Genomic DNA, 14797 nt, shown 5'->3' with positions numbered 1-14797 from the left:
GCCATTATAATCTCCATGTCTCCTTCTGGATTCCAATTTTTCCAAGCCTAGTAATTTAAAAATTGAGGAGTTATTTGAAGGCTGCTGAACTTACAAATTAATGCATGCTAAGAACAGTAGAGGGCGTCATTTGCAACTACCTCTGGATTGATGTATATCATTGGTCAGTTTTTGCATTTCTCCATGCCCCCATTTGGGATTCAAACGGTTTGGAGTCTGATTCTCAGATTTAGCCTTATTGATTGCATGCAAAAGAAACTAGACAGCCTTATCATGCCTAGCACTAGTAGACTCCTCTGGATTTAAAATATCTTTGAAAGAGGGATTAGGCGGCCCCCCAAAGCCCCACTAGAATCCATGCTCCACCCATTGAGAGGAGAATCCACAATAACAATTGAAGGAAAAACAAAAAAGGAAAAGACAAAAGGATTAAAAACAAATCGAACCGCCTCCCTGCTACCTAGACAAACAAACTCCACATGTAGCAAAAGAAAAAGAACAATCACAAAACCTTGCCCCATCACAAGAAACAAAAACAGGAAGGAAAAGCACATACCTAGGAAGGGAAAGAGGGTCATGGCAAGGCCATGCAGGCCTGTGCAAACTAGAGAAAATCCACATGCCCACCCATCTCTCCTTTGCATGCCATTAATCCATGCTAAAAAATATAGTTGCCAAAATACACGAGTATGATAATGTGTGCAAATACTAGCATGGCAATTTGAAAACCAAAGTGTAATAACCACCCTCAATTTTTAATTTTTTGCCATGGAAGTTTCACATAAACATGCCAACAATGAAAATATTTGTTATAAGTGTTGATATTCATATAAATGATTACAATGCTGATGCAAGTGCTAATACCAAAGGCACTATGCAAATCACTTCCAAAAAATTGCCCAATTACATCAAACCGACACCCAAATGAAAACAACAATGAAATACCTTGCAATAAGTGCTGGAATGATCAGTGACAAGCCTGAAAACCACTTTGCAAGCTTGTAACTTAATGTGCAGGTTTGATATAACTTTATTAAGCGCCTGCTACAGGTTTGGGACAGCAAATATCAATCCATAAAACTAGCCAAACTCACTCCAATCATTCCCCAACAATGTAAGACTGTTATTCCATATCAAATCTGCTTTGAATATACAATAAACTCCCTGAGAAAAAGACATAATAGCCTGATATAAATTTCAGTCATAAACAACACTGAAACAAGGCGCAAGAAACAAGGGCTGGCAGCATAAAAAAAATTATAATTCCTCCAATTTCCATTTTTGCAGTGCCCAAACACATGAAAATGATTGTCAAGTACTAGGCACCTCCAAGAAGGATGAAAAGACCCCACTAACTAAGCACTTCAGCCTAGAAACCTCATGCCATGCCCTCCAAAGATGCCTGTAAGACCTCCAACTCTAAAAGATCTGTTCAATATCACTTGGACAGCCTACAAAGACAAAAAGATTAGTGCTAGACAAGAAATAATGATATGCAATCTTTATAGGATAGGCCTAGAAATGAATGTTATGACTAGCAATAAGACTTTCCCAGTCACCAAACACAAGCTTCAAACAAACTCTGCAGAAAACTTAAAATCAAACTTTAAATCTGCAACTAAAACACATTAAAAATATTCATGGCTGGAAACCCAAAAAACGGAAAACTTCGTCTAGCTAGTGATTATCTCTCAAATCCAAAACTAGAAATCTAAAGAGAGATTTTGTTGATTATGGAAAAACTCGCATGTTCAATCAGGTAGGCATTTCAATATGAAAAATCTTCAACATATGCAAATGAGATCCTTGAACCTCCTTTTATAGCTTTGGGGGGGAAAAGCAAGTTGAAATAATATAAAATAATTAATTTCCCCACCAAAAGACCTTTTTAAATTATAAAATGACTTTTCAAGTGCAAGTCCCCCTCACTTTTCCCTAGGCATTCACTTTTGAGGGAAATAATACACTTTATTAGAATATAACACTTCAAGGAAATATTTTAACATTAAGCATTAGAAACTTAAGCGTATATTTTAAATACACCACTCAAATTATGGAAAGCACTACCAAGGCTTCAAAATCCAATTTCTAATCATTCCATAAGTAGTGGGATGATGAATGGTGCCAACTTGAAGACATACTAAAAATAGATGTGCTCTCCAAGAAGTTTGGAGAACACCCTAGAAGTCCAAAAACACTTCTAAAAGCAACATTACAGTCCATAATGCCAACTGACCCTAATGCCACAAACAAAAATCTTGAAATACTGAACCTACATCCTTGAAGAGGTATGGAATTCTCCCCAACTCTAGAAGCTTACAGGAAATTTCAAAAACTGGTCAAAAGCTCACAAAACAATATCACTTCAAATGGGGACATTATAGTCCTCTCTCCCCAGAATTGCTTGCTCTCAAGCAATTACCAATCTCAAACATTTGATCAATCTTGAATCGTCGACATGATTCCAAGATCCTAAACCAACCTAGGAAGTTTATAACTCCTGCTTCATGTTTTTTGCTACAACACCTCTGCAAGAAAACCTCTTAAACTCCAACCAACAAAGCAAAAATTCTTTGAAAGTAATTAACAAAATAATCGAAAAAATGGCTTCCCATTACTGTGATTCCTTTCCACCATTCAGATAGTTTCTATAAAGTTGTTGTCATCCTTCTTAATTTAAATCTCTTTAACTCTAGCATGGTAGTTACAACTTCAGAAGTTTGTTGCCCATAGCATAAATGCAAGCTGAAAGTAAGAAGTAACTTTTTGGTGCCTGAAATTCCATCCAATACATCATTTGGTTAGTTGAAATACTCAAACATTACATCTGTAACTAAAAACTAACTTTTTCAAGCGACTGAATGGTCTGAAATTGCATGAGCTTGCAGCTATTCAAGGCTGAAATCAGCAACTTATAGTTTGATTTTTTCAAATCAACACCTTGAAAGAACTATAGCAAAATTATAAAAATTCAACCAAAAAAAGAAATTTGATCATTCCATCAGCCGAAAGCACCTTCCCAAGAGTCACCAACTTAGTTAAACTCCAAATCTTGCTTAAAAACTTCCCACTTGTAAGAACACAAATGGAATCATGAGATGGCTGTACAAAAGGTAACAAGAACATTATTTCTCCATTTTTGATCCATAATACACTTCACCCATCATCATTTGTTTCTAATAACCCACGTTGATGATCCTTGGCATAGATACTCATCCCTGAAGTAGCTCCACCATGTTGATGCCATGCTACACTAATCTTCATATAAACTTCATGTGGAGGTCATTTGGGGATGCTTGAAGTCCCAACACTGACGCTCTCCACCCTATCAATCTTCAAATCACTATAGAAATCTCCTCCCTGTGGTGAAATGAAAAAGTAAACCATCATGCCAATCCCCCCAAGCTGTCAACATGTGTTTCAAAAAGAGGACTAACTTTACATCCATGTGAAAAAAGGGATTATCAAATGATTGGAAGATATTTACATCCTCATTGTAATGTCCCCTCCCTAGGTGACAGGTAGTTAGGTAGGGATTGGCCTATCATTGGGTTCATGTAGGCCAGTGGAGTGGAAAGGGGATCCATACTGAGGTTGGACAGTTTGAGGCAGTTTCCTAAATTTTAGGAGGGTTCCTATTCCATCAAGAGACCTCAGGGAGCATTTTCGAGGCTTTGGTTGCAGTTCCTATATTTTAGGGAGGATCCCTATTTTTTAGGAGGAGACTATCAGTCTACCCAGTATTTTTACACATCATCAGGATGGCACGTGCATCATCAGTTTTCAGTTCGGGGTGGCTAGGTGATGAGGTTTGAATAAAAATTAAATGAAATTAAATGTTGAAGTGTTGACATTAATATTCAATTAAATAAAATAAAGTAATTAATAATGTCACTTTATAATAAATAATAAAAGGACCCCACATCCTAGTACATTAACATTGTTTTCAAAAGGTGGTCATTGAGGACTGAGGAGTATTAGCTCATGAATAAAAATGATTTAATAATTGCATAATGGGCCTAAAATGCAACACCACTTTTGAGGAGACATCATTTTATTTAAATGACTTTATTGATTTAATAAAAAGGCCCCAAGGTGGACACCCAACCTTGAGGAGGAATTATTTTATAAAATAAACTTTAATAAAGTATGCAAGAAACCCTAATTAGGGCGTTGCACTTTAGAGGTCAATAAAGTGACATGAGGAGGCATCCTTTTGGCATTCTATTATTCATTTTTACAACAACAAAGTGCATTTGAGCTCCGAGGAAGGGTTTCAGCAACAAATCAGCCTTCTGGGAACGAAAACTCCCATGGAGATTCATGAATTGGCTGGAAACCCAATTCACCAACGAGGGGAATCTATACAGGGTTCCCATTTGGACCTCATTGGATGAATGTTAATGCAGATTTGGTGTCATCGTTAAGGAAAATCAGGAACTTCTGTAACAGCAGGTTGGATTCCTCACTTAATTGCAGATTTGGGACGTTTGGGCACATATATTCATCATACAGCATCAGACCAAGCCTGTCGTACCTTCTATTCAGAGGAATACATCATTCTACAGCTGGGTGTTAGGGTTTGCAGCCATTAAAGATCTCAAATCAGTCATAAATAGGTCTGAGTTTCTCAAATCAGGGTCGTACCAGTCTTAGGATTGGTTTGAGCAGCAAGGAAGAGGCTGGAAATTGCATATCAGACATGTGGCAGCCATTTGATGCTCTCCAGAGTGCATTTCAGACTTGTGGAATTCATATCAGACTTGTACTAATTCATTTACAACTCATTTAATGAAATGCGTATGTCATGTTTTACCCAAATCATGTTTTCAGAAATTTTGAGTTTAGAACAGCAGTAGTATCAATTTCTCTTCATTTCCAGGATTGTTCTTATCATGCTCATGGCATAAATATCAAAACAAAAGAAAAATCAGAAAAACCTTCAAAATGCAAAAAATCAGAATTACCAAAACTCAAAAAAAAACACAACTTTCTGAGCGTACAAGACATATCCAAACCAAACAAAATCAGAAAAAATTGGATCAGATTTATTAGGGAACTTAGAAGAAAATATCTCTGATTGACGTTTCTTCCTTATTATTTTAGCCTGCTCCTGTAAAAGGCCTCTACAAAATATGTTGAATCATTACATTTCTTTATTACAAAAATATATAGATGATAAATGACAATGGCACATAAAAATGTATTTTTTTCGAAGGAAAACTTTTGAATATGCCAGAAATGCCACTGAGTAATGTATTCTGATTAGGATGAAATTATATTTATTAACAAAGCGTATTGAAGTTTGAAACCACACATATGCGTTGTTTCTGAATAGAGTTAAAACAACATAGATAAGATAGAGCCACACACCTTGACTACATTCCTAATACTAGGCTTATTGATTCCATATTTTCCAATGACTGAATCTGCATATTTCTGATATTCCTGTAAAATCTATAGACAGCGTCTAGCATTAGAGAAATGCTAGAGTCCAAATTTGTCTAGTGATCATTCATAGCACTGGAAACCAAAGTACATACCTGTCTGCGAGAAAGTCCTCTGCTTGGAACACCATATACTGCAGTATCAACATGCCCTAAGGTAGCCCATGGGCTACATTGCAATGTTAAGTCCCTTGACTATTGAAAACAATTTAAATAGTGGCTACATAATTGGGAAAAAAACAATGAAAAAGGTAAAATACTGAGTCGCTGACCACCCAAAAGCTTATTTAGCCAATGCAATTATCAAACAATTTTACAATCTTAAGAACGGAACTGAAATTATGTGCAAAATATTCCTACAGGGCCAAAAGTTAACAACTGATAAAACAACTTTCCAAAATGATTCCTGAAAACTGTCTTTTCAAGCTGCAAATACAAGTGTAAGCTCCTTACTGGGAAACTGGAAGTGGAACAATGAAAAGCTTTCTACAACTGTGAGACAAAATCTCTGTATAGTTAAATCAAGTACAGAACAGCTCTTTTTTTGTGTCCGAATAAGCAGCGTCAATCCAAAGACTTTCAAGCACAAACATTTGGGGTGCATTGTGATTTACCAAGGACTAGCCATTACAGCAAGATTAAGTAAGGTGGGCACCATAGACTTTGTGTGCATCTTATGTGGGAGAGGAGTGTTTTATATCACATCCTTTGGAGATGCTCTAGCTAAATTATTCTGGTTTTAGCTTCAAGCTGAAATTTATGTCCTCATGATTATATATTGGTGAGAAGCCCTGTCAAAAGACTATTGGATGATTAGGTGCAACACCAAAAGTGCTTATAGCCTTTATGAGATTCTTGCACAAAGCAAAATGTAAATCAAATTTTAAGGATGTTTCTTTTCTAGTCACCATAGTGAAGTCAAGACTCTTGAAGCAAGAGCTAGATTTGATTGTTAAAGCTAACTTGCAATGGTCTTGAAAAGATGTTGACCCTTTGCCCATTAGGGCACAGACCCAAGTGCTTTCGTTGCTCTTATACACAAAGATATTCCTTGTAATTATTTTGCTTGATGGATGTAAACTTCTTGTTCATTTTTCGTAATATAGAAAGCATTTTTCAAAAGAAAAAGAAAAAGAAATTACAAGATAAAATTATCTTGATTTACTAAAGAGAAGGATCATACGTGTTGTATGCAGCACGCCCTATCATCACTCCATATACTCCCTTCCACAATGCTGACTTCACCTATACAAAAATAAAAAAATGATTTACAAAGAAAGAATGAGATTTTTAAATTAAAACTAAAGGTAAGAGCAACTATGCAAAAAGAAAAATATGATTTAGAAAAAAAAGTACAGATGTAAAAGTTAAAACTAAGGTAAGAGCACCTATACAAAAAGACAAATATGACATGGAATGGAGAAAGGACAGATTTAAAAATTAAAACTAGGGCAAGAGCTACCTATCATATGAATATCCATATAGCAACAGCTTGTGCAACTTTTAAGCTTTCATCAACACTTGCTTTTACTATCGATAAACATTAAAATGTTCTCCATGGTAAAAAATGCACCATTACAAAGTAAATAGGATATAATGTATTACGAAAAAATGATGGATTCATTAACTAGAATTTATGTGTTCAAAGAAGGCAACATATCTAGGACATCATAAAATAGACATAATAGCAATAGAACTAGGAAAAAAAAACACAATTAGCAAGCTGCTGAAGCTCAAATGGTGAAGACTGGTTGCTACTACTGGTTTTGAAAAATCTGAACCTTGGAGTTTGAGAATGAGCTCATGGCCTAAGAACGTGTCAGTATAGCAAATTCAAGATGCTTGAGACATATAGGAATACTAAAAAGAGCAGAAAATATCTAAATCCACCTACTTTTTCAGCTTCTTGTGTTAAACACCTCCTTTTTCTCTAGGTTTTCTTTGATTTTCACTTGAAGCGAAGTCATTGCAAGTACAGAATTCATAAACTATTCACAACACGAGATTTCTACATAACAAAACAGAACTGACATATCAGCTTTGGCTTCAAATCTAGAGAACTGGCATCTTTATTTAATGTATTAATTCAAGAAACCACATGGGCTGCTAACTACATTTTGAAAGACAAAAAAATTTCTTAGGCAAAGATCTGAAGGATTGCCTTAAAAGTTTGCGTTGCATCCATGTCTCTATGGTAATAACATAACAAGTCTAACAATCTTCCAAGTCTCCTTGTACAGAAAGCATTTCCCTTTACTCATGAGTCACAATTTTTGTAATAATTCAAACTTTTGCACTGTTCATTAAAACAAATTGTTCAGAATCACCTTGTGATTTGTACAATTTTTTCTAAAGTTAGTCCTTCAAATTTCACAGGAAAAAAATTAAATTCCAATACACTAGGATTTTTTCTTTCCTTAAAAGCCAATTACAATCACTCCTTGCAATAATATTTCATAGATAGATGCTTCCCTGTTTGTTTGAATTCCGCCTCTATCTGGTTATGTGATAACCCCCAATGATATCGCCTGATGTAAATTATTAAATAATGTTAATATTCTAAAGAGGAAATAAATCATTAAATATTATTAATTAAATAAGGTTAATATAAATAAACGATTAAAATGTTAATGTATTTAATATATAAAATAATAAAGAAAAATATTATTAAATATATTATTAAAATGTCAATGTATTTAATATATAAAATAATAAAGAAAAATATTATTAAATATATTATTAAAATGTCAATGTATTTAATATATAAAAATAAGAAAAGTTTTATTAAATTAAAAATATTAATACAAAGTGATATAACTTAAACTACGAACTACGTAATACACGGAGCCATCACGACTACGGGTCCCTTCCGCACGAAGTAGTGCGACGGTAGTCACAGCCTAGGCTGCGACCACCGTCACATCCCTTCATGCAGAAGGGACCCGTGGAGGGATGCAACCCTTCCCCTCCACGGGGTATAAGGGAAGAACCTCAGAGCAAGGAATAGGGGAGCATGGGGAGGAAATAGGGAAGTCTACAAAACGGCCACGACAGACTGCGGAAGCAAGAAAGACTCGGGGCAAACAACGGACTTCCATCTGCAGACGACAACTGCAAATTGTGAACACCAACATCAACTGCGATTGCGGACGGGTAAGAAGGGTAAGGGTCATAAGATATATATGTGTGTGGACGTGTGTACCCCACACACACATATATACTAGTGCATATTTATGATTACATGTATCACTAATGTTTATTTATATGAGTATATTAATAAAGATAGGTACCCATGTAGAATATGTATGTATATCAAGGATCGTTACAAAGGTTAAAAAATATGTAAATATGGACGTAAATTATGGAAAGGAAATTAGTAATGATTTGTAACATTTAATATAATTGTGATTATATGATGGAGGCTATAGGGAGGAAATTCCCTTAGCCTAATGGAGGGATTATGATAATCCCTGGTAGGCAGTATATACTGAATGTCTATATGCATATAGGTGATGGCTTGGTTGACAAAGTTCATCCAAGAAGAGACGGATCTGGCCGGTCCTCTCTGATGGACTTGGATAATGAGATGCATCATCCAAGGCAAGGAATTGATCATGTATGATGGTCTCCCTTGGTATGGCTTGGGTGTAAGAAATTACATCCAAGACAAGAATCAAATTAACCTTCGATTTCCTGGATGGCTTGGGTGTAAGAAATTACATCCAAGACAGGAATCAAATTAACCTTCGATTTCCTGGATGGCTTGGGTGTAAGAAATTACATCCAAGACAGGGATCGAATTAACCTTCGATTTCCTGAATGGCTTGGAACCAAGATGGGTTCCAAGAAGGCGAGCTTCACCGCCGCCTAAGGACATGTCCCAGTATTGCACTCGTATCCTTTTTAAGAATTGAGATTAGTGTTAATTAAGTAATGGAACTTTAATTGCAAATTAGATTAGTTATATATATATTTTCGTTGTGTTCTAACCATCTGTTTTGCAGGACAATGATCTCTAGCCAGTAGGGACATTACAGTGGTATCAGAGCATAATCCTGCCAACCTGTGGGAAGGATTCTTAGTTTATGATCACATATTAGAGAAAGAAAGGTGCAAAAGCAACGGCTGATCAATTAGCCAAACAACTTTAGACTTTCATGGAACAAACCAATGAGAAATTCGAAAGAATGAGCCAATTAATACTCCAAAGTACAAAGAGAAACAATAGAGATATTCCAAACCCTAGAAGAGAGACACACTCCAATCACGCCGATAACGAATGATCTCCTCAAAGTTCTAGACAAACAATTCCCGAATTTCTTCCTAGAGAGGAACATGTGAGGGACAAAGAGGAACCAGCCACACTTGGGGTGGAAGAAATCGCCCAAATTTATGCTAGATTAGAACCAGAAGTTCAAAGGGTGGTTTCCTTTAGGGACTTCTATGAGTCCAAGACTAATGAAGGTAGAAGGAGGAAGCCTATGGGTAAAGACCTCAAAGCTAAAGTCAACAAAATGTCCCTACCATGCTTTGACGGGTCAGGGAAGGATATCGCCCAAGCTTGGGTCCAAAAACTAGATACATACCTTTCATACAGCCCCATGACCGAACGAGATGCTATAAAATTTGCCATACTCCATCTAACCGGAGCGACCCATGTAGAATATGTATGTATATCAAGGATCATTACAAAGGTTAAAGAATATGTAAATATAGACGTAAATTATGGAAAGGAAATTAGTAATGATTTGTAAAATGTAATATAAATGTGATTATATGATGGAGGCTATAGGGAGGAAATTCCCTTAGCCTAATGGAGGGATTATGATAATCCCTGGTAGGTAGTACATACTGAATGTCTATATGCATATAGGTGACGGTTTGGTTGACAAAGTTCATCCAAGAAGAGACGGATCTCGCCGGTCCTCTCTGATGGACTTGGATGATGAAATGCATTATCCAAGGTGAAAGATCCCTGATGGATCCCCTTGCTGATCTGCTGTAGTTTTTAAATTAATAAACTATATCTTCCTGTGATTCCTTTGATGGTTTTAGAGAATAGACAGAAGTTGCAGAAGGTTTGTTTCTTTTTGTGTTTTTTGATGGTTTTCAAACAAGTAATGAATAATGAACAGTAAACATGATCATCCAAGGTGAAAGATCCCTGATGGATCCCCTTGCTGATCTGCTGTAGTTTTTAAATTAATAAACTATATCTTCCTGTGATTCCTTTGATGGTTTTAGAGAATAGACAGAAGTTGCAGAAGGTTTGTTTCTTTTTGTGTTTTTTGATAGTTTTCAAACAAGTAATGAATAATGAACAGTAAACATGAAAGGAGACTGAAAATAAATAAGAACATACAGCCAAATTCAGAATTGCTACAAGCTGTACCAGACAGATTTCTGATTTGTAAAACCAAATAATAATTCCAATGCAGATCCAAGGAACTTACATCCAACTATGATGCCAAACTGAAAGGTGAATAGTGATCATGAATCAAGAATACCTCTAAGACTGAATACATGCATTCCTTACATTCCACGTGGGATGTACTTGCTGCAAATGGCGGCCCTAAGGCTGCAAGTATCACGCCCAAGCTAAAGAATCAATCTGCCATGCTGAAACCCTTACTCTGCAACCAGAATCCACAATGAAGAATGGCGTACTCAATCTCTGTCAACAATGCACTCTGCCTGAAGAATCCAATGCCAATAACTGCTGAGGGCTACGTCCCAGCCAGTCCAGATCTTGGGGTTTGCGTCCCAGTTGAAGAATCGCCCACTCAAAGCTAATTCACAAAAATAAGTTTGATTGTGTAAAAAGATAATGAACAATTTGGTCTTCATCTCCTTATATCTCCTTTCCTTTCCAAGCCAAACCCTAAAAGGGAGTAAAGTTGGCGCATTATGAAAAGAGTGTTATTTTCTAATTATGGCGTCAACTATAGGAAAATAAAACTAAATTGCAAATAAATAGCTTCAGGCATCCAAAAAGGCTCCGGAAGGTGAGAATCATGTAGCAAAGTTCAAGACCTTTCCAACAAGCTATAACACATAGGCATATCAACCCAGATGAAGCCAGAAACCTCTTGTTACTTCGAAATGACTAAATACATAGCCTTATTTTAATTTATTTAAACGCTAACTTAGGAAATATTTAAATATATTAAAATATCTCCAGATATCCAAAAATAGCCCAAAATGACCACACAATCATGAATAGAACTTTGTCACCTATCTGTGACATGCCGGAAAAGCTGAGCTAACTAGCAGTCCCATCCCTAAAATCTAGGGATGCTCCTAGAAACTAGGAAACACACCCAAACTCCCTGAAACTGAAACCATGACATGGTCCAGTGGAACCTCCAATATGGGAACTGCCACAACCTCCTAAAAAATAGGGAATCTCCCTAAAATCAAGGAACTGCTCCCAATGGCCCTCAAACTGTCTGAAATGCCAACTCCGGATACTGGATACCCTGCATGAGTCTCTATCCACCACTGCCAGCCTACGAGACCCCATAATAGGCTAACTCACATGTCTCTACTAGACAAACTAAAGAGGGGACATGACAGTCCTCCCTTCTCGGAGATTCTTGTCCGCAAGCAACTGTAATGCTGGGTGCTGCAAAATGGCCTCTCCCTCCCATGTGGCATCCTCAATAGGAAGACCCTGCCAACGAACCAAATACTCCCGGATCACCCGGTTCCTCAGTTGACGTTCCCTCACCTCCATGATCTCCTCAGGGACCAAAGTCAACTTACCTTCCTCATCCAAGGGAGGTAGATCAAGGGATGCTACAATATGTTGTCCCAGTGCCTTTTTCAGGCAAGACACGTGGAACACATTATGAATCCGACTGTCAGGTGGTAACTCGATCTCATAGGCAACTTCCCCAACATGCCTGAGTACCCTGTATGGTCCGTAAAACCGAGGCTTGAGCTTCTTAGCCCCACCCCTTTTAAGGGTGCTTTGCCGGTAAGGCTGCAAACGTAGGAAAACCATGTCATCCACCTCAAATGCCCTCTCAATCCTATGTCGATCAGCGTAGATTTTCTACTGATTCTGTTAATGCTGTAGATTCTCTCTGAGAGATCTCATGATATCCTGGTTCTCCTGTAACCAATCCTGTGCCAAAGGAACCCTGCTGTCTCCTACAGTCATATCCATAAAAGATAGTGCATCGTAACCATAGAGGGCTCTGAAAGGAGTCATACCAATAGACATGTGGTGAGTAGTATTATAACAATACTCGCCCAAGTATAACCAATGCAACCATGCCTTTTGTTGTCCTGATACATAGTTGCGCAAATACCCCTCCACCCACTTATTAACTATCTCGGTCTACCCATCTGTCTGGGGGTGGTAACTAGTGTTGGGTGTCAACTCCGTGCCTGCGAGCCTGAAAAGTTCTTGCCAGAAAGAACTCATGAATCTGCTGTCTCTGTCACTCACTATGGTCTTGGGGAGACCATGGAGCCTAAACACCTCTCTGAAGAACAGCTCGGCTACCTGAGATGTTGTGAAGCCAACTGCAATCGGAAAGAAGTGGGCATACTTAGTTAATCTGTCCACGACAACATCGATGCAATCCTTCCCCTGAACCCGAGGAAGACCTGTAATGAAATCCATAGAGATTCCTGTCCACTTCTGTTCTGGTATAGGTAAGGGCTGCAACAACCCAGCAGGGAAAGTATGCTACGACTTATTCTGCTGACAAGTCATACATTCTCGAACATGACGTAGGACATCATCTTTGAGGCCCTTCTAGGAGAATCTCTCCCGAACTGCCCTGTAAGTCTTACCATACCTTGAGTGTCCTGCTGTAGGAGTATCATGGTAAGCACGCAAAATCTGTTCCTTCAACTGAGAACCAGGAACAAGATATACCTTGTTTTTGTAGTAAATGACATCATCAACCACATTGTACTTGTCATCCAGTACCAATCCATCCATGACCTCACATGCATGCTGATCTTTGGAGTACTCAACTAAAAGTTGAGACTTCGAATCTGCTGAAATCTCACTTAATGAGCATAGGGCAGCAAGTGAGGGTCTTCTAGAAAGTGCATCAGCAACAGTATTATTCTTCCCTTTAATGAATTCAATGTCAAAATCATACGCCTGAATCTTGCTTACCCATTTTTGCTGACGATCATTGAGCTCTATTTGATCAAGGAAATATTTCAGAAAGTTGTGGTCAGTTCTTACCACGAATTTGCTGCCAACAAGATACTGTCTGAACTTGGCCAATGCATGCATAATAGCCAACATTTCCTTATCATATGTAGAATACAATCTCTCATTATCTCGCAACTTCCTACTCTCGTAAACAATGGGATGTCTGTTTTGCATCAAAACCGCCCCTATGCCCACTCCTGAAGCATCACATTCAAGTACAAATGGCTGCGAGAAGTCAGGGAGTGCCAATACTGGACAAATGCTCATAACCCCCTTGAGTCTGTCAAAGACCCCTTGTGTCTGTTCTGTCCATTTGAAAGCCCCCTTCTTCGTGAGATCGGTCAAAGGTGCTACTAACTGTGAAAAACCTCTCACAAACCTCCTGTAATCAACACATAAGCCAAGGAATCCTTGTAACTCAGTGATATTCCTGGGAGAGGGCCAATCTCGGATTGCCTAAATCTTCTCCTCATCCACCTTCACTCCGTCAGCACTGATCACATGCCCCAAATATAAGATCTCTGTAACTCCAAATTCACATTTGGACAACTTAGCAAATAGAGACTAACTCTCCAAAATACTAAGTACTTCCTCAAGGTGCCTGATATGATCCTCCCATGTATGGCTGTAAATCAGTATATCATCAAAGAATACCAGAACCAATTTCCTCAACTGCTTGTTGAAGATATGGTTCATGCATGACTGAAAAGTAGCCAGAGCATTGGTAAGGCCAAAAGGCATCACCAAGAACTCATAATACCCATAATGACAACGAAAGGCAGTCTTGTGTACGTCCTCAGCTCGTACACGAATCTGATGGTAGCCTGAACGTAGATCAATCTTGGAGAAGTAGATGACTCCATGAAGCTCATCCAACAACTCATCAATGTGAGGAATAGGATATCTATTCTTGATTGTCTTCTTGTTCAATGCCCTGTAATCAATACACATCCGCAGTGTCCCATCCTTCTTCTTCACAAGCACCACAGAAGAAGCAAAGGGGCTAGAGCTAGGGCGAATGAAGCCCATGTCCAACAACTCATGAATGGTCTTCTCAATCTCATCCTTATATGCTCTAGGATGACGATATGGAGTGGTAATTACTGGCTTAGCTCCATCCTCCATCTCTATCCCATGCTCAAACCCTCTATCTGGGGGTACACAAGGA

The 14797-nt window shown here is 37.9% G+C and overlaps 1 protein-coding gene across 3 annotated transcripts in view; it reads right to left on the bottom strand.

Annotated features, from left to right (window-relative positions):
• LOC131049069 (uncharacterized) overlaps positions 1-14797 on the bottom strand; it is a 260266-nt gene that overhangs the window by 70954 nt on the left and 174515 nt on the right. For 2 of the 3 annotated variants that reach the window (XM_057983077.1, XM_057983080.1), the window contains 3 exons: positions 6631-6692; positions 5544-5616; positions 5374-5457 (listed from right to left, as the gene is read on the bottom strand). In XM_057983077.1, coding sequence (XP_057839060.1) covers positions 5374-5457; positions 5544-5616; positions 6631-6692 — 219 coding nt within the window. The remainder of the gene's footprint in view (positions 1-5373; positions 5458-5543; positions 5617-6630; positions 6693-14797) is intronic. The other variant, XM_057983078.1, reaches the window with a different exon arrangement.

This window comes from Cryptomeria japonica, chromosome 4, assembly GCF_030272615.1.
Source record: "Cryptomeria japonica chromosome 4, Sugi_1.0, whole genome shotgun sequence".
NCBI classification, from domain to species: Eukaryota; Viridiplantae; Streptophyta; class Pinopsida; order Cupressales; family Cupressaceae; genus Cryptomeria; species Cryptomeria japonica.
Note: the sequence above shows the minus strand (reverse complement) of the source record. Positions and strands in the feature narration are given on the sequence as shown.